Genomic DNA, 20,887 nt, shown 5'->3' with positions numbered 1-20,887 from the left:
AATTTAGGTTCAGCCTTAACTTCGGCCTCAATCAATCAATCAGTCAATCAATCGTATTTATTGAGCGCTTACTGTGTGCAGAGCACTGTACTAAGAGCTTGGGAAGTACAAGTTGGCAACATCTAGAGACGGTCCCTACCCAACAGTGGGCTCACAGCTACAGCCTCAAATTTAGCCTCATCCTCTGCCTCAGCCACAGCCTCAAAATTGAGATTCAGCCTCAGCCTCAACCCCAGCCTCCCCACGCTGACACAGACACGGCCTCGGCCTCAGCCTCCAATTTAGGTTCAGCCTCAAATTGAGGTTCAGCCTCAACCTCTGCCTCAGCCACAGCCTCAAATTTAGCTTCAGCCACAGCCTCAGCCTCAGCCTCAGCCTCCCATCACTGCCACAGACATGGCCTAGGCCTCAACTTCAAATTTAGCCTCATCCTCTGCCTCATCCACAGCCTCAAATTTAGATTCAGCCTCATCCACGCCTCAGCCTTAACCTCAGCCTCCCACCAGCATGGCTCAGTGGAAAGAGCAGGGGCTTTGGAGTCAGAGGTCATGGGTTCAAATCCCGGCTCCGCCGCTTGTCAGCTGGGTGATTTGGGGCAAGTCACTTCACTTCTCTGGGCCTCAGTGACCTCATCTGGAAAATGGGGATGAAGACTGTGAGCCCCCCATGGGACAACCTGATCACCTTGTAACCTCCCCAGCGCTTAGAACAGTGCTTTGTACATAGTAAGCGCTTAGCAAATGCCATTATCGTCATCATCATCATCACTGCCACAGACACGGCCTCGGCCTCCGCCATTACCACAGATGCAGCCTCCACCACAGCCAGAGCCTCAGCCTCAACCTCAGCCCTCAGCCATAACCACAATCACAGCCTCCACCACAACCACAGTCAGTGTGGCTCAGTGGAAAGAGCCCGGGCTTCAGAGTCAGAGGTCATGAGTTCCAATTCCGGCTCTGCCAACTGTCAGCTGTGTGACTTTAGGCAAGGCATTTAACTTCTCTGTGCCTCGGTGACCTCATCTGGAAAATGGTGACAAAAGACTGTGAGCCCCCCGTGGGACAACCTGATCACCTTGTTACCTCCCCAGTGCTTAGAACAGAGCTTGGCACATAGTAAGCGCTTAACTAATGCCATCATTATTGTTATTATTATAGTCACAGGCTCAGCATCCACCTCAGCCTCAGCCATTACCACAGACACAGCCTCCACTACAGCCATAGCCACAACCACAGCCTCCACCTCAGCCACAACGTCAGCCTTCAGCCTCCACCAATCAATCAATCAATCGTATTTATTGAGCACTTACCGTGTGCAGAGCACTGTACTAAGCGCTTGGGAAGTACAAGTTAACCACAGCCATATTCACAGCCTCAGCCATTACCGCAGACACAGCCTCCACCTCAGCCATATCCACAGCCTCAGCCATTACCACAGACACAGCCTCCACTTTAGCCATATTCACAGCCTCAGCCATTACCGCAGACACAGCCTCCACCTCAGCTATATTCATAGCCTCAGCCATTACCGCAGGCACAGCCTCCACTTTAGCCATATTCACAGCCTCAGCCATTACCAGAGACACAGCCTCCACCTCAGCCATATTCACAGCCTCAGCCATTACCACAGACACAGCCTCCACCTCAGCCATATCCACAGCCTCAGCCATTACCACAGACACAGCCTCCACCTCAGCCATATTCACAGCCTCAGCCATTACCACAGACACAGCCTCCACCTCAGCCATATTCACAGCCTCAGCCATTACCGCAGACTCAGCCTCCACCACAGCCAGTCCCATCCTCAGCCTCCACCTCAGGCTCAGCCATAACCACAATCGCAGCCTCCACCACTGCCATGGTCACAGACTCAGACAGCGTCATGACAATAGCCTCACCCTCAGCCCCGCCAAAACCACAGTCCCACAGCCTCCACCCCAGCCTCGGCCTCCACCCCCGACTTAGCCTCAGTCCCAGTCACACCCACAGTCTTCCCACATTCTAAAAGATGTGAAGACCTGCTACTGTTTGATCACCTCCTGAACTGTAGCTGGGCCTGATGGGAGTCCTGGAGACCTGAGGACGAGGCAGCCCCTCCACCCCCGTAGTTGGACCCCAAAGGTCAAGTGTGATGGACAAAGTTTGGCCTCATTCTCTATTGTGGCCTATTCATAGTTGGACCCCAAAGAGCAAGAGTGACGGACAAAGTTTGGCCTCATTCTCTATTGTGGCCTATTCATTCATTCATTCAATCGTATTTATTGAGCGCTTACTGTGTGCAGAGCACTGGACTAAGCGCTTGGGAAGTACAAGTTGGCAACATCTAGAGATGGTCCCTAAGAGCCCAGGCCTGGGTTGTCATCTGTGTGACTTTGGGGAAGTCACTTCACTTCTCTGTGCCTCAGTTACCTCATCTGTAAAATGGGGATGAAGACTGTGAGCCCCATGTGGGACAACCTGATTACCTTATATAATAATGATGGCATTTGTGAAGCATAGAAAGTCATGGGTTCCAATCCCTCCTCTGCCATGCGGCTTCCGTGTGACACTGAGCAAGTCCCTTCCCTTCTCTGGGACTCAGTTCCCTCATCGGGAAAATGGGGATTAAGATCGTGAGCCCTACATGGGACATGGACTTTATCCAACTCAATCAATCAATCAATCATATTTATTGAGTGCTTACTGTGTGCAGAGCACTGTACTAAGCGCTTCGTACTTAGCGCTTAACACTGTACTTAGCACTTAACTCAATGACCTTGTGTCTAATCCGACGCTTGGTACAGTGCCTGGCACAAAGTAAACGCTTAACAAATACCATCCTTATTATTAATAATAATAATGGCAATAATAATAATGACATTTATTAAGCGCTTACCGTGTGCAGAGCACTGTTCTAAGCACCGGGGAGGTTACAAGGTGATCAGGTTGTCCCACGGGGGGCTCACAGTCTTAATCGTGGTTCAGTGGAAGGAGCTTGGGCTTGGGAGTCAGAGGTCATGGGTTCGAATCCCAGCTCTGACAATTGTCAGCTGTGTGACCTTGGGCAAGTCACTTCACTTCTCCGGGCCTCAGTTCCCTCATCCGTAAAATGGGGATTAAGACTGTGAGCCCTGCATGGGACAATCTGATCACCTTGTACCCTCCCCAGCGCTTAGAACAGTGCTTTGCATGTAGTAAGCGCTTAACAAATGCCGTCATTATTATTATTATTATTATTATTATTATTATTATTATTATTATTATTATTATTATTATTATTATTATGTGCCAGGCACTGTTCTAAGTGCTCGGCGGGATGAGCCCACTGTTGGGTAGGGACCATCTCTATATGTTGCCAACTTGTACTTCCCAAGCGCTTAGTTCAGTGCTCTGCACACAGTAAGTGCTCAATAAATACGATTGAATGAATGAAGGAATGCAAGGTTATCAGGTTGTCCCACGGGGGGCTCACAGTCTTCATCCCCATTTTACAGATGAGGGAACTGAAGCTCAGAGAAGTGAAGTGACTTGCCCAAGGTCACACAGCAGACATGTGGCAGAGCCAGGATTCGAACCCCATGAACTCTGACTCCCAAGCCTGGGCTCTTTCCACTGAGCCATGCTGCATCTCGGACCTTATATCTACTCCAGCGCTTAGAATAATAATAATAATAATGGCATTTATTAAGCGCTTACTATGTGCAAAGCACTGTTCTAAGCGCTGGGGAGGTTACAAGGTGATCAGGTTGTCCCACGGGGGGCTCACAGTCTTAATCCCCATTTTACAGATGAGGTATCTGAGGCCCAGAGAAGTGAAGTGACTTGCTCAAAGTCACACAGCTGACAATTGGTGGAGCTGGGATTTGAACCCATGACCTCTGACTCCAAAGCCCGGGCTCTTTCCACTGAGCCATGCTGCTTCCCTTTAGAACAGTGCCTGTCACATAGTAAGCACTTAACAAACACCTTTTTTTAAAAAAGGTGAAAGTAATTGGAGAACATTCATTCAATCTTATTTACTGAGATCTTATTACTACTACTAATAATAATAATAGTAATGGTATTTGTTAAGCGCTTACTATGTGCCAAGCACTGTTCTAAGCACTGGGGGAGATACATGGTGATCAGGTTGCCCCACCAGGGCCTCACCATCTTCACCCCCGTTTTCCAGATGAGGGAACTGAGGCCCAGAGAAGTTAAGCGACTTGCCCAAAGTCACACAGCCAACAAGTCCCGGCTCTGCCAATTGTCAGCCGTGTGACTTTGGGCAAGTCGCTTCACTTCTCTGGGCCTCAGTGACCTCATCTGTAAAATGGGGGTTAAGACTGTGAGCCCCACATGGGACAACCTGATCACCTTGTAACCTCCCCAGCACTTAGAACGGTGCTTTGCACATAGTCTTTTAGACTGTGAGCCCACTGTTGGGTAGGGACTGTCTCTATATGTTGCCAATTTGTACTTCCCAAGCGCTTAGTACAGTGCTCTGCACATAGTAAGCGCTCAATAAATACGATTGATGATGATGATAGTGAGCCCTTAATAAAATGCCATCATTAACAAGTGGCAGAGCGGGGATTTGAACCCATGATGTCTGACTCCCAAGCCAGGCTGTTTCTACTAAGCAAAGCACTGTACTAAGCGCTTGGGAGAGTACATTATAGCAACAAACAGACACAGTCCTTCCCACAGTGAACTCACTGTCCATAAAACATGCATAAGTGCTAAAATGTCTAACCAACAGGGCCAAAAGCAGCTTTTGGGTGGCTATGACCTCACTGGGAAACAATGTGGCTATGTTGCCAACTTGTACTTCCCAAGCGCTTAGTACAGTGCTCTACACAAAGTAAGCGCTCAATAAATACGATTGATTGATTGATTGATTGATAGTGGCCAGAGCCCAAGCTTGGGAGTCAGAGGACACGGGTTCTAATCCTGCTTCTGCCACTTGCCTGCTGTGTGAACTTGGGCAAGTCGCTTAACTTCTCTGTGTTTCAGTTTCCTCGTCTGTAAAATGGGGATGAAGACTGTGAGCCTCACGCGGGACAATGTGATTACCTTGTATCCACCCCAGCGCTTAGAACAGTGCTTGGCACATAGTAAGCGCTGAACAAATGCCATCATTATTATCGGGGAAGGCCTCTTGGAGGAGGTGTGATCTCAGGAGGGAGAAGTGGGGGTGAGCCCACTGTTGGGTAGGGACCGTCTCTATATGTTGCCAACTTGTACTTCCCAAGCGCTTAGTACAGTGCTCTGCACACAGTAAGTGCTCAATAAATACGATTGATTGATTGTACTTCCCAAGAGCTTAGTACAGTGCTCTGCACACAGGAAGCGCTCAATAAATACGATTGATTGATTGTACTTCCCAAGAGCTTAGTACAGTGCTCTGCACACAGTAAGTGCTCAATAAATACGATTGAATGAACGAATGAAGTTGGGGGAGGGGGGAATGAGGAGAATGTGGTCTCTGGTCCATGAAGGAGGAAGAGACTCCAAGATATCTCTAAGAGGTCAAAATCAAGCTTGACTGACAGATGTCAAAAAGGAATTGAGGGAGCTTGGGAGGATTATTGAGAAGCAGCCTGGCCTAGCGGGAGAAGCAGCGTGGCTCAGTGGAAAGAACTCCGGCTTCGGAGTCAGAGGTCATGGGTTCAAATCCCGGCTCTGCCAAGTGTCAGCTGTGTGACTTTGGGCAAGTCACTTCACTTCTCTGTGCCTCAGTTACCTCATCTGTAAAATGGGGATGAAGACTATGAGCCCCCCGTGAGACAACCTGATCACCTTGTAACCTCCCCAACGCTTAGAACAGTGCTTTGCACATAGTAAGCGCTTAATAAACGCCATTTTTAAAAAAAAGGAGCACCAGCCCAGAAGTCAGAGAACCTGGGTTTTAATCCTGCATCAGCCAGGGTGAGCTTGGAGGAGTCACTTCACTCCTCTGTGCCTCAGTAATAATAATGATGATGGCGTTTATTAAGCGCTTACTATGTGCAAAGCACCGTTCTAGGCACTGGGGAGGTTACAAGGTGATCAGGTTGTCCCACACACCCCTCAATTCTCCTGTTGTCCCGCCGACTTAGACTGTGAGTCCCATGTGGGACGGGGACTGTGTCCACCCTAATTCACTTGTATCTACCCCAGCGCTTAGAACAGTGTTTGACATGTAGTAATAATAATAATAATGATAATGATGACATTTGTTAAGTGCTTACTATGTGCCCTGCACTGTTCGAAGTGCTGGGGGCGGCGGGGGGGGATACAAGGTAATCAGGTTGTCCCACCTGGGGCTCACAGTCTTAATTCCCATTTTACAGATGAGGGAACTGATGCCCAGAGAAGTGAAGTGGCTTGCCCAAAGTCACTTATAATAATAATAATGATAATAATGATGATGATGTTTGTTAAGTGCTTACTATGTACCAGGCACTGTTCTAAGCGCTGGGGGGGGGGGGGTGGATACAAGGCAATCAGGTTGTCCCACGTGGAGCTCACAGTCTTTAAGGGAAGCAGCATGGCTCAGTGTAAAGAGCCCGGGCTTTGGATGCAGAGGTCATGGGTTCAAATTCCTGCTCCCCCACTTGTCAGCTGGGTGACTGTGGGCAAGTCACTTCACTTCTCTGGGCCTCAGTTACCTCATCTGTAAAACGGGGATTAAGATTGTGAGCCCCACGTGGGACATCCTGATCACCTTGTAACTTCCCCAGTGCTTAGAACAGTGTGTCGCATGTAGTAAGTGCTTAATAAATGCCATTATTATTATTATTATCCCCATTTTTCAGATGAGGTAACTGAGGCACAGAGAAGTGAAGTAGCTTGCCCAAAATCACACAGCTGACAAGCGTTGGAGCCGGGATTAGAACACACAACCTCTGACTTCCAAGCCCGGGCTCTCTCCATTGAACCACACTGTTTCTCCGAGTGCCTAGTACGGTGTTCTGCACACTGTAAGCACTCAGTAAGTATGATTGAATGAATACCAGAGCACGGGCTTTGGAGTCAGAGGTCATGGGTTCAAACCCCGGCTCCGCCAAGTGTCAGCTGTGTGACTTTGGGCAAGTTGCTTCACTTCTCTGGGCCTCAGTGACCTCATCTGTAAAATGGGGATTAGGACTGTGAGCCCCCCGAGGGACAACCTGATCACCTTGGAACCTCCCCAGCGCTTAGAACAGTCCTTTGCACATAGTAAGCGCTTAATAAATGCCATCATCATCATTATTATTACCATTAAAAGAAAACCTATGGCTTTCAGTCTGGAAGTTTTCAGTTGGACTTCAAGCCTTTTCAACTTGTACTTCCCAAGTGCTTAGAGCCCACTGTTGGGTAGGGACTGTCTCTATATGTTGTCAACTTGTATTTCCCAAGCGCTTAGTACAGTGCTCTGCACACAGTAAGTGCTCAATAAATACGATTGATTGATTGATTGCACACAGTAAGTGCTCAATAAATACGATTGATTGATTGACTGATTTTCTCCAGGACTATGAGGGAGAAAGGGGATTGTGGGTGAGGCTGGGGATGGGGAAGGGAGTCAGAGGGAATAGCTGGAGCTTGGAAAGAAGGAGGGAAAGCTAGGGTGGGAGAAGGGAAGGCCCCAGATGCGACCGATTCATCCTAGCACTCAACACTCTTCAGAGCACGCAATCGGCCATCGTTTGACAGAATGTGATTCTATAAATGCCATTATTATTATTATCTCTCTCCACCCACGAACAGATAATGCAAAGCATCTGGGCAGTGGAGAGAGTTCAACATGAGACAATCTCGCCAGCCCCGACTCTATCGAGCCATCCCCAATTAACCATCAAACTGATAATAATGATGGTGTGAGCCCGCTGTTGGGTAGGGACCATCTCTATATGTTGCCAACTTGTACTTCCCAAGCGCTTAGTCCAGTGCTCTGCACACAGTAAGCGCTCAAGAAATACGATTGAATGAATGAATGGTTTTTGTTAAGTGCTTACTATATGCCAAGCACTGTTCTAAGATTTGAGGTAATCGGTTGTCCCACGTGGGGCTCACAGTCTTTAATCGCCATTTTCCGGATGACGGAACTGAGGCCCAGAGAAGTGACGTGACTTGCCCAAAGTCACACAGCTGACAAGTGGCGGGGGCAGGATTAGAACTCATGGCCTCTGACTCCCAAGCCTGGGCTCTGCCCAGTGAGCCATGCTGCTTCCCTTAAACTAGAGAAGCAGCGTGGCCTGGTGGATAGAGCCCGGGCTCGGGAATCAGAAGGTCATGGGTTCTAATCCCGACTCTGCCATCCTGGGTGACCTTGGGCCAGTCACTTCACTTCTCTGGGCCTCAGTGACCTTACTGGGATAATGGGGTTGATGATGGCATTCTTTAAGTGCTTACTATTTGCAAAGTAATCAATCAATCAATCATATTTATTGAGCGCTTACTGTGTGCAGAGCACTGTACTAAGCTCTTGGGAAGTACAAGTTGGCAACATATAGAGACAGTCCCTACCCAACAGGGGGCTCACAGTCTAAAAGGGGGAGACAGAGAACAAAACCAAACATACTAACAAAATAAAATAAATAGCATAGATATGTACAAGTAAAATAAATAAATAAATAAATAGAGTAATAAATATGTACAGACATGTATACATATATACAGGTGCTGTGGGGAAGGGAAGGAGGTAAGATGGGGGGATGGAGAGGGGGTAGAGGGGGAGAGGAAGGAAGGGGCTCAGTCTGGGAAGGCTTCCTGGAGGAGGTGAGCTCTCAATAGGGCCTTGAAGGGAGGAAGAGAGCTAGCTTGGCAGATGGGCAGAGGGAGGGCATTCCAGGCCCGGGGGATGAGGTGGGCCGGGGGTCGATGGCGGGACAGGTGAGAACGAGGTACGGTGAGGAGATTAGCGGCGGAGGAGCGGAGGGTGCGGGCTGGGCTGGAGAAGGACAGAAGGGAGGGGAGGGAGGAGGGGGCGAGGGGATGGACAGCCTTGAAGCCCAGGGTGAGGAGTTTCTGCCTGATGCGCAGCTTGATCGGTAGCCACTGAAGATTTTTGAGGAGGGGAGTGATATGCCCAGAGCGTTTCTGGACAAAATCAATCCGGGCAGCAGCATGAAGTATGGATTGAAGTGGGGAGAGACACGAGGATGGGAGATCAGAGAGAAGGCTGGTGCAGTAGTCCAGACGGGATAGGATGAGAGCTTGAACGAGCAGGGTAGCGGTGTGGATGGAGAGGAAAGGGTGGATCTTGGCAATGTTGTGGAGCTGAGACCGGCAGGTTTTGGTGACGGCTTGGATGGGAGGGGTGAATGAGAGAGCGGAGTCGAGGATGACACCAAGGTTGCGGGCTTGTGAGACGGGAAGGATGGTAGTGCCGTCAACAGAGATGGGAAAGTCAGGGAGAGGACAAGGTTTGGGAGGGAAGACAAGGAGCTCAGTCTTCGACATGTTGAGCTTTAGGTGGCGGGCAGACATCCAGATGGAGATGTCCCGAAGGCAGGAGGAGATGCGAGCCTGGAGGGAGGGGGAGAGAGCAGGGGCAGAGATGGAGATCTGGGTGTCATCAGCGTAGAGATGCTAGTTGAAGCCGTGGGAGCGAATGAGGTCACCGAGTGAGTGCGTGTAGATCGAGAACAGAAGGGGACCAAGCACTGAACCTTGGGGAACCCCCACAGTAAGAGGATGGGAGGGGGAGGAGGAGCCTGCAAAAGAGACTGAGAATGAACAACCGGAGAGATAAGAGGAGAACCAGGAGAGGACGGAGTCTGTGAAGCCAAGGTCAGATAGCGTGTTGAGGAGAAGTGGGTGGGCCACAGTGACAAAGGCAGCTGAGAGGTCGAGGAGGATTAGGACAGAGTAGGAGCCGTTGGATTTGGCAAGCAGGAGGTCATCGGTGACCTTTAAGAGGGCAGTTTCTGTGGAATGTAGGGGACGGAAGCCAGACTGGAGGGGGTCGAGGAGAGAGTTGGTGTTGAGGAATTCGAGGCAGCGCGTGTAGACAACTCGTTCAAGGAGTTTGGAAAGGAATGGTAGGAGGAATATGGGGCGATAACTAGCAGGGGAGGTGGGGTCAAGAGAGGGTTTTTTTAGGATGGGAGAGACATGGGCATGTTTGAAGGCAGAGGGGAAGGAACCAGTGGAGAGTGAGCGGTTGAAGATGGAAGTTAAGGAGGGGAGAAGGGATGGAGCGAGAGATTTCATGAGATGAGAGGGAATGGGGTCAGAAGCACAGGTGGCCAGAGCAGCACTTGAGAGGAGGGAGGAGAGCTCCTCTGAGGATACTGCTGGGAAGGAGGGGAGAGTAGCAGAGAGTGTTGAGAGCCGGGGGGTTGGAGAAGGGGGGGAAGTGACTTTGGGGAGGTCGGACCTGATGGATTTAATTTTGTCAATGAAGTAGGAGGCCAGATCGTTGGGGGTGAGGGAAGGACGAGGGGAGGAACCGGGGGCCTGAGAAGGGAGTTGAACGTACGGAAGAGCTGGCGGGGGTGATGGGCATGGGTGTCAATAAGGGAGGAGAAATAGTTTTGTCTGGCAGAGGAGAGGGCTGAGTTAAGGCAGGAAAGGATGAACTTGAAGTGAACGAGGTTGGCATGGTGTTTAGACTTTCGCCAGCAGCGTTCGGCAGCTCGAGCATAAGAGTGAAGGAGGCGGACAGCGGCAGTGATCCAGGGCTGTGGGTTAGTGGTACGAGAGCAGCGAATGGAAAGGGGAGTGGGTGAGTCTAGCTGAGTAGAAAGGGGAGAGTTGAGAGCAGTAATCTGATCACCAAGACTGGGTAGAGAGGAGAGGGCGGCGAGGTGGGGTGTGAAGCGCTCTGAAAGATGGATGGGGTCAAGAGAGCGGCGATCTCTGTGAGGGAGTAATATGGATTTACAGGGGAAAGGAGTGTGAGTAAGGAGGCAGGTGAGAAGATTATGATCAGAGAGAGAGATTTCAGAGTTGGTGAGCGTGGACACAGTGCAGCGATAGGAGATGATGAGGTCGAGGGTATGACCAAGTTGGTGAGTGGGTGAGGTGGGGTGGAGCAAGAGGTTGGCAGCGTCGAGGAGAGATAGAAGGCGGGCGGCAGAGGAGTCATCAGGGATATCCATGTGGATGTTGAAGTCTCCGAGGATCAGAGTGGGCATGGAGAAGGAGAGAAGGAAGGTGAGGAAGGGGTCAAAGGCGTTAAAGAAGTTGGAGGTGGGGCTGGGAGGGCGGTAGATGACGGCTACAAGAATCTGGAGGAGGTGGTAGAGGCGAATAATGTGGGCTTCAAAGGAAGGGAAGGAAAGGGAAGGGGGAGGAGGGATAGTGCGAAAGCGACATTGGGGGGCGAGAAGGAAACTGACACCTCCTCCTTTTCCGGTGAGTCTGGGGGAGTGGGAGAAGAAGAGGCCTCCACGGCAGAGAGCAGCAGAAGAGACCGTGTCATCTGGAGACAGCCATGTGTCAGTTAGGGCGAAGAGGAGTAGAGAGCTGGAAAGGAATAGGTCCACGATGAAAGGGATCTTACTTAAAACGGAGCGGGAGTTCCAGAGCCCACACTTGGCAGCAGCTGTCGAGGGAGGGAAGGGAGGGGGAAGGGTGCGAGGGGTGGGGCGGGTTTGGATTGGGATGAGTTGGCGGGGGCCTGGGCGGGGAGAGTGGGAAGAGGGGTGGCGATGGGAAAGGAGAACTGGGATGGAGTGAGGGTGGGGAGAAGGGGAGGGAGGGGGCCGGGAGGGAGGAGTGGAGGACTGGTGCTGGTACAGAGGGATCCTTGGTAGGGGGTGAGGGGGAGTGGTCTTGGTGGGGGAGAGGGAGGGGAAAAGCTGGGTGGGAGAGGGGAAGGGGAAGGTGAGGAATGGGAATGGCAGTTGGGAGCAAGGGAATTGAAAGTTCATGGTGAGGTCAGCGGGAGGTTAACAATTGAGATGCAGAAGCAAAAAAGCAGTAGCGAGGATATAAGTAGGCAATGGCATCACAGGGTGAGGTTAAACAATTAATATGCTATGGCAATAATAAAATTGGCAGATAATGATGTCACAGAGAGCAGGTACAAAATATTATGTGCTGGAGTAGGGTGGGCCTGTTAAGGGGGGCAGGGAGCAGAGATACCTGGGGAGAGGAGCAAAAAGCCAACTAACATGGGAGGGCTGAGGAGGTGCCAGTGAGGTTGGCGTTAATGTAACTTGGTGCTAACAAGGGCCTTTTTCCCGGGGTGGGGGGCGTGGGGGGGAGAGTCAATCAGGACCGGACCGGGAAGGGGAGGGATGGGGGGCACTGTAAGGAAGGTCGCTTAAGTGGGGGGGGTGGGGGGTGGAAGCAGGGGGCGTCTATAGGGGAGCTCTGAGGAGAGGATCCTTCCGGGAGCAGCAAGGCCGCGCTTAGAATAGTGCTTTGCACACAGTAAGCGCTTAACATTATTATTATTATTCTCTGTGCCTCAGTTCCCTCATCTGTAGAATGAGGATTAAGACTATGAGCCCACCGTGGAACAACCTGATCTCCTTGTGACCTCCCCAGGGCTTAGACAAGTGCTTTGCACATAACAAGCACTTCATAAATGCTGTCATTATTATTATTATAGTAAGCGCTTAAATTCATTCATTCAATCATATTTATTGAGCGCTTACTGTGTGCAGAGCACTGTACTAAGTGCTTGGGAAGCACAAGTTGGCAACATATAGAGATGGTCCCTACTCACAGTGGGTTCACAGTCTAGAACAAATACCATTATTATTATTATTATTATTATTATTATTGTTATTATTATTATTAAATGAATAAATGACCGGATCATTTTTCTACAAAAAGCATTCAGTCCACATCTCCCAGATCCTCAAGAACCTCCTGTAGTTGCCCAGCCACCTCCGCGTCAAACAGAAAATTTTCACCATTGGCTTTAAAGCAATCCCCTTTTCCCCCTCTTACCTCACTTCACTACCCTAAGCGCTTAGTACAGTGTCCTGCACACAGTAAGTGCTCAGTAAATGCGATTGAATGAATTCCAGCCCAACCCACATGCGGAGAATGTGTCTGTTCTATTGTACGCTCCCGAGCTCTTAGTACAGTGCTCTTCACACTCTAAGCGTTCAATAAATACGATGATCGATTGATGGGTAACTCAAGGCCCGCTCTACTGTTTGATGAGCTTAAACTCCAGTGAACAACGTTTATTCTCCACACCTTAACGGGTGACGTCACCGAGTCCGAGGCAAATTTTAAGGGAACGTCATCCGAACCATTCCACTTCTTTCCTCATTTATCATCATCATCATCATCATCAATCGTATTTATTGAGCGCTTACTATGTGCAGAGCACTGTACTAAGCGCTTGGGAAGTACAAATTGGCAACACATAGAGACAGTCCCTACCCAACAGTGGGCTCACAGTCTAAAAGGGGGAGACAGAGAACAAAACCAAACATACCAACAAAATAAAATAAATAGGATAGATATGTACAAGTAAAACAAATAAATAAATAGAGTAATAAATATGTACAACCATATATACATATATACAGGTGCTGTGGGAAAGGGAAGGAGGTAATTGGAATTTATTCCAATTCATCCCAACCCAAAGGCCAAGCTTTGGGAAAGGGGAATGGGGATTGGATTGGATTCTAGACGGTGAGCCTGTTGTTGGGTAAGGACCGTCTCTACGTGTTGCCGATTTGTACTTCCCAAGCGCTCAGTACGATGCTCTGCACGCAGTAGGCGCTCAATAAATACGACTGAATGAATTTTTGGATTTTACCTTTTACAGGAACAAGGTGATATTTGGGCTTCAGTCAGCTAGCAAAACTTCTCGTCGGCCATGGCGTTGTTTGTTTTAACCAAACCATACGCTATTCATCCACTCTCCCCTCAAAATAAAAGGATAGACCCAACCTTAAACCGGCAAAAAAGAATAATTTATTGTGTGAAAAGTTAAGGAGACATCTGGCTTGTATCAAAGACGGCTCATTTTTAATACCTCTATATTGAAAATGGTTACTTTTTTAAAATAATAACATACTTTTTAGGGTTATAAACATTTAGAATATTTTAGTAGCAGCAGAGAAAGCAAAGTTCTTTAAGCGCAAAGAGAGTTCACTTTGTCAAGCCCAGGTAGATAGCTTTCTTTACCCGATCCCGGGTATACTCATCGCTGATAAATTGTCTGCAAAATATCAAGGAATGGATTTGATTTTGTTTCACGCTCGTGGCTCTGTTCCTTAATAAACAGTTAGGAAAATAGAAGTCTTTACTCTCCAGAACTCACTCCTTTTTGCATAGGTAGGGGATTATTGGGTATAAAATATTGATGTGTTACCATGCAAAACCAGGATCAGTATCACCAGGTCCATAAGCGATCAACTAGTCGTCTAGAGGATAGAAAGGGGGTAAATATTGGTTGGGGGGCTAGTAGCAGAAAGAACACCGGCAATAAAGTATTTTGGAAGTTTGGGTTTAGTGGGAAGAACTAGGAGGCAAGAATCTCGGGTTTTAATCCTGATTCTGCCCCTTGCCTGTTTTGTGACCTCAGATCTAAATCTGACCTCAGTTTCCTCCCCTGTAAAATGGGGCTGGGATTCCCAACCTCCCTCCTTCTCCGGCTGGGAGATCCACGTGGAACAGGGACTGTGTTCAACCTGATCATCTTGTTTTTCAGCTGGGCACATTTTAAGCGCCTAATAAATACCACGGAGTGGCTTCGAAGGGGAAACGACTCGACGGCACTTAATAATAGTAGGAAATAGCGTTGCTATTATTATTCTGAAATTCAAATGAGTGTAACTAAGAGAGAAGCAGTGTGGCCTAGTGGATAGAACCCAGGTCTGGGAGTGAGATGACCTGTGTTCTAATCCCACTTCCGCTCGTTGTCTGCTGTGTGACCTTAGGCGAGTCAATTCACTTCTCTGGGCCTCAGTTACGTCATCTGTAAAATGGGGATGAAGACTATGAGCCCCATCTGGGACAGGGACTGTGCCCACCGTGATTATCTCGTATCTACCCCAGAGTTTAGTACAGTGCACGGCACATAGAGAGTGTTTAGCAAATACTATTACTCTATTTATTTATTTTATTTGTACATATTTATTCTATTTATTCTATTTTGTTAATATGTTTTGTTTCGTTGTCTGTCTCCCCCTTCTAGACTGTGAGCTCACTGTTGGGTAGGGACTGTCTCTATATGTTCCCAACTTGGACTTCCCAAGCGCTTAGTACAGTGCTCTGCACACAGTAAGCGCTCAATAAATATGATTGAATGAATGAAAATACTATTAAAAAAATTTAAAAGCTTCCTTAGGCCCTTTCCCTAGGGGATAATAATAATAATAATAATAATAATAGTAAATAGTAAAATAGTAATTATTATTATTATTATTATTATAGTGGCATTTGTTAAGTGCTTACTATGTGCCAAACACTGATACCATTAGTAGTGTGGCTCAGTGGAAAGAGCCCAGGCTTTCGAATCAAAGGCCACGGGTTCAAATCCCAGCTCTGCCAATTGTCGGCTGTGTGACTTTGGGCAAGTCACTTAACTTCTCTGTGCCTCAGTTACCTCATCTGTAAAATGGGGATTCAAACTGTGAGCCCCCCCGGGACAACCTGATCACCTTGTAACCTCCCCAGCACTTAGAACAGTGCTTTGCACATAGTAAGTGCTTAACAAATACCATCACTATTATTAGTAGTAGTAGTACTGAGTCTGCTGTTGGGAAGGGATTGTCTCTCTTTGTTGCCAAATTGTACTTTACAAGTACTTAGTATAGTGCAGTATAGTATGCATACTGCGCACATTAAGTGCTCAATAAATACGATTGATTGAATGATTCAGTACTGTGGGTGAAAACCCAATTTTAAGGAGCTGCTAGATTTTTTTTTTTTTTGCAAATAAATACCTACGAGACTGAGTTAACAGCTGGATGAAGTTCTCAGCGCTGTCTCCCAGATCCAGTGAAATTCCTTCTGCCTATAAAAGGCTGATTACCCACCCACAAGATTTAACTCTTGTTAAATCTTCACATCACAATTTTCATCATCATCATCAATCGTATTTATTGAGCGCTTACTGTGTGCACAGCACTGTACTAAGCGCTTGGGAAATACAAGTTGGCCACATATAGAGACGGTCCCTACCCAATAGTGGGCTCACAGTCTAAAAGGGGGATTTTCAGGCATTCCTGAGAAATGGATTCCAACCCAGACTTCTGGCCAAAAGTGGAGAAATCCCTTCGGACTGACCCGTTGCTCATATCTCTTTTCCGGGCTGAAGTGAGAGAACTCTGATTCCAGACTTGGACGAGGACAGAGAGAACTCCCATCTGACTGTAGGATCTGACAAAGAATCCCGCTTAGTACAGTGCTCTGCACACAGCAAGCGCTCAATAAATAGGACTGAATGAATGAATCCCCCAAATTCTGGGGCGGAAAGCCCGGACTAGGCCAGGGATTCTGCATCTACCGGAGGGCCTTCCTCTTTAAGATCACAAATAATAATAATTAATACTAATTATGCCTTTTGTTAGGCGCTTACTATGTGCCAAGCAGTGTACTAAGCGCTGGGTCGATACAAGGTAAATCAGCTTGGACAGAGTCCCTGTCCGACAGGAGGCTCATACTCTTAATTCTCATTTTAATAATAATAATAATAATGGCATTTATTAAGCACTTACTATGTGCAGAGCACTGTTCTAAGCACTGGGGAGGTTACAAGGTGATCAGGTTGTCCCATGTGGGGCTCCCAGTCTTAATCCCCATTTTACAGATGAGGGAACTGAGGCTCAAAGAAGTTAAGTGACTTGCCCAAGGTCACACAGCAGATGTGGCAGAGTCGGGATTCGAACCCATGACCTCTGACTCCAAAGCCCGTGCTCTTTCCACTGAGCCACGCTGCTCATTTTAGAGATGAGGTCACTGAGGCACAGAGAAGTAAAGCGACTTGCCCAAGGTCACACAGAGGACAAGTGGTGGAGTCGGGATTAGAACCCATGACCTCTGACTCCAAAGCCCGAGACCTTGTCATTAGGCCATGCTGCTTCTCATTAAAGAAATGAAAGAAATAATAATAATAATGGCATTTGTTAAGCACTTACTACGTGCCAAGTACTGCTCTAAGCGCTCGGGGGGAATACAAGGTGATCAGGTTGTCCCTCTTGGGGCTCACAGTCTTCATCCCCATTTGACAGATGAGGGAACTGAGGCCCAGAGAAGTGAAGTGACTTGCCCAAAGTCACACAGCTGATAAGTGGCAGAGATGGGACTCGAACCCACGACCTCTGAGAACCAAGCCCGCACGCTCCACTGAGCCATGCTGCTTCTCTTTATGAAATGAAATGAAAATGAACAAATCGAAGAAGAAGCAGCGTGGCTTATTGGGCAAAGCCCAGACTTGGGAATCAGAGGTGGTGGGTTCTAATCCCGGCTCCACCACTTATCAGCTGTGTGACTTTGGGCAAGCCACTTCACTTCTCTGTGTCTCGGTTACCTCATCTGTAAAATGGGGATTAAAGCTGCGATCCCCACGTGGGACAACCTGATGACCTTGAGTCTCCCCCAGTGCTTAGAACAGTGCTCGGCACACAGTAAGCGCTTAACAAATCATCATCACCAGGGGGAATTTTACTTGGTTCAGGATAAACTGTGGGATTACTGGTTCTCTAAATACTCCACTGTCGCTCACCCAACTGCCGAAAAGCAGGAGGGCAGAGGACGCGTTTTAAGGCCGTTTCCAGCTGAAGTGACTTTGGGCAAGTCACTTAACTTCTCTGTGCCTCAGTTGCCTCATCTGTAAAACGGGGATGAAGACTGTGAGCCCCAAGGGGGACAACCTGGTTATCTTGTATCTACCCCAGTGCTTAGAACAGTGCTTGGCACATAGTAAGCACTTAATAAATGCCATTATTATTATTATTATTATTATAAGTGCTTAGAACAGTGTGAGCCCACTGCTGGGTAGGGACCGTCTCTATATGTTGCCAACTTGTACTCCCCAAGCGCTTAGTACAGTGCTCTGCACACAGTAAGCGCTCAATAAATACGATTGATTGATTGATTGCTAGGCCCATAGTAAGCGCTTAACAAATACCAAAATTATTATTATTATTAAAGCTGGGGATGGACCATTCATTCATTCATTCTTTCAATCGTATTTATTGAGCGCTTACTGTGTGCAGAGCACTGGACTAAGCGCTTGGAAAGTCCAATTTGGCAACAGATAGAGACGGTCCCTGCCCAACAACGGGCTCGCGGTCTAGAAGGGGGAGACGGACGACAAAACAAAACAAATAGGCAGACCAGCGGGACATACCTCAGTCGAGAAGGAAGCGATTCTCTGGGACCCAAAATTATTTATGGGAAGAAAGACAAGGAGGCAAAAGAGAAAACAGCGTCAGGTCCCGCCAACATTCAAAAGAACGCGTGTCCCATGTGGCCGGGACTTAGTACGGTGCTCAAGCGCTTAGTACAGTGCTTCGCACACAGGAAGCGCTCAATAAATACGATTGAATGGATGAATGAATGAATGACTGTGCGTCGTCGACGGTCTCTGTTGACCACACACGAACGTACACAGGTGAATTTCACCACCACCAGCGTCTTCTTTGGTTGTGAGCCCGTCATGGGGTAGGGACCGTTTCTATCTGTTGCCGAAGTGTACTTTTGAAGTGCTTAGTACAGTGCTCTGCACACAGTAAGCGCTCAATAAATACGATTGATTGAATGAATCAACTGTCTCCCCCTTCTAGACTGTGAGGCCACTGTGGGGTAGGGACCGTCTCTCTATGTTGCCAACTTGGACTTCCCAAGCGCTTAGTCCAGTGCTCTGCACACAGTAAGCGCTCAATAAATACGATTGAAAAAAGAAAAAAAATACGTAGGACAGGAACTCAGTCTCAACTGAATGCCTTGTATCTATCGCTGTGCTTAGAACAGTGCTCGGCACATAATAAAGAAAGCACTAAAGAAAATGCATAGTACAGAAAGCACTAGCACTAAATGGCACTAAAGAAACACCATAATAATGATTATTATTTCTTTCCCCATGCCAACCCCCAATCTTTGAGTTCTAACAATTTCTTTCTCCAAAACACACCCCAAGAACAGGAAGAAATGGACAATCTAGGCCACACAGGGCAGAGAAGAAGTTCAGAAGCAGAGGTGGGAAGTAAAGTTTAGAGGTCGTTTCGACAAGAAGGGTGTTTTGGGTTTTTTTTTTTCCTCCACGCTGGACGAAAGGAACTTTTCCAGAGACGGTTTCCCGGGAAGCGAGAACGAACTGGATTTGGGGGGGGAAGGATGCGTTTCCCGCGGCGACGTCTCGTCACATGTCCGCTCGCACGAACGAGGCGAACACCCCGTCCTCCTGAGCCAAAAGGCTCTCGGGGGTGTCGTATTCGAGGATGTTCCCTCTTCTCATCACGATGACCAGGTCCGCCGTCAGGATGGTGTGCACCCGATGCTGCGTCAGACAGGCGGAGACGGGGTTTCGTTAGTAGCTGGACCGCCAACTCGGTCGATCAATCAATATCAGTTTGTATTCATCATCATCAATCGTATTCTCTATTAATTTATTTATTTATTTTACTTGTACATATCTACCCTATTTATTTTATTTTGTTAGTATGTTTGGTTTTGTTCTCTGTCTCCCCCTTTTAGACTGTGAGCCCACTGTTGGGTAGGGACTGTCTCTAGATGTTGCCAATTTGTACTTCCCAAGCGCTTAGTCCAGTGCTCTGCACATAGGAAGCGCTCAATAAATACGATTGATGATGATGATGATTTATTGAGCGCTTACTATGTGCAGAGCACTGTACTAAGCGCTTGGGAAGAACAAGTTGGCAACATATAGAGACAGTCGCTACCCAACATTGGGCTCACAGTCTAAAAGGGGGAGACAGAGAACAAAACCAAACATGCTAACAAAATAAAATAAATAGAATAGATATGTACAAGTAAAATAAATAAATTTGTATTGTATTTATTGAGCGCTTCCTGTGTGCCGAGCACCGCACTAAGAGCTTGGGAGAGCGCGGCGCAACATGATAGACAACATTCTCGGCCCACAACGAGCTTACGGTCTAAAGGGGAAGGTCTTTGAGGGCAGAAGAAGCGTGGCTTAGTAGCAAGAGCATGGTCTTGGTCACGGGTTCTAATCCCCGCCTGCCCCCTCTCAGCTGGGTGACCTTGGTCAAGTCACTTGACTTCTCTGTGCCTCGGTTACCTCATTTGGAAAATGGAGATGAAGACTGTGAGCCCCACGTGGGACAACGTGATTACCCTGTATCTCCCCCAGCGCTCAGAACGGTGCTTGGCACATAGTAATGATGGCATTTGTTAAGCGCTTACTATGTGCAGAGCACTGTTCTAAGCGCTGGGGGGATACAAGGTGATCAAGTTGCCCCACGTGGGGCTCGCAATCAATCCCCATTTAACAGATGAGGTAACTGAGGCTCAGAGAAGTTAAGTGACTTGCCCAAGATCACACAGCCGTCATGTGGTGGAATCGGGATTCGAACCCATGACCTCTGACTCTAAAGCCCGTGCTCTTTTCACTGAGCCACGCTGCTTCTCAAGTAAGTAAGCGCTTAACAAATCCTATTATTATTATTATTATTAATATTAATTATTATTATTTTATTATTATTATGCTTGGCACATAGTACTTGTACTTCCCAAACGCTTTGTACTTCCCAATTGAATTGAATGAATTCATTCATTGAATGAATGAATGTATAGTAAGCGCTTAACAAATTCCATCAAATTCCATCATTACTTCCCATCATTTGTACTTCCCAAGCGCTTAGTACAGTGCTCTGCACACAGTAAGAGCTCAATAAATATGATTGATTGATTGATCATTATTATTATTATTATTGTCCTCTCCCAAGCTCTCAGCGCACAGGCCTGCATGCTCATTCATTCAATCGTATTTATTGAGCGCTTACTGTGTGTGCAGCCCTGTACTAAGCGCTTGGGAGAGGACAATACAACAGCAG

At 47.8% G+C, this 20,887-nt stretch overlaps 1 protein-coding gene across 1 annotated transcript in view; it reads right to left on the bottom strand.

Moving 5' to 3' along the window:
- Positions 1-18,771: 18,771 nt before the first annotated feature.
- Positions 18,772-20,887, bottom strand: part of ABCC9 (ATP binding cassette subfamily C member 9) — a 351,651-nt gene continuing 349,535 nt past the window's right edge. Inside the window, exon 38 of the mRNA XM_038765661.1 lies at positions 18,772-19,350. Coding sequence (XP_038621589.1) covers positions 19,213-19,350 — 138 coding nt within the window. The 3' untranslated portion in view covers positions 18,772-19,212. The remainder of the gene's footprint in view (positions 19,351-20,887) is intronic.

The sequence above is a fragment of the Tachyglossus aculeatus genome, chromosome 2 (assembly GCF_015852505.1).
Source record: "Tachyglossus aculeatus isolate mTacAcu1 chromosome 2, mTacAcu1.pri, whole genome shotgun sequence".
Classification (NCBI taxonomy): domain Eukaryota; kingdom Metazoa; phylum Chordata; class Mammalia; order Monotremata; family Tachyglossidae; genus Tachyglossus; species Tachyglossus aculeatus.
The sequence above is the reverse complement of the archived record's forward strand: the minus strand, read 5'-3'. Positions and strand labels throughout refer to the sequence as shown.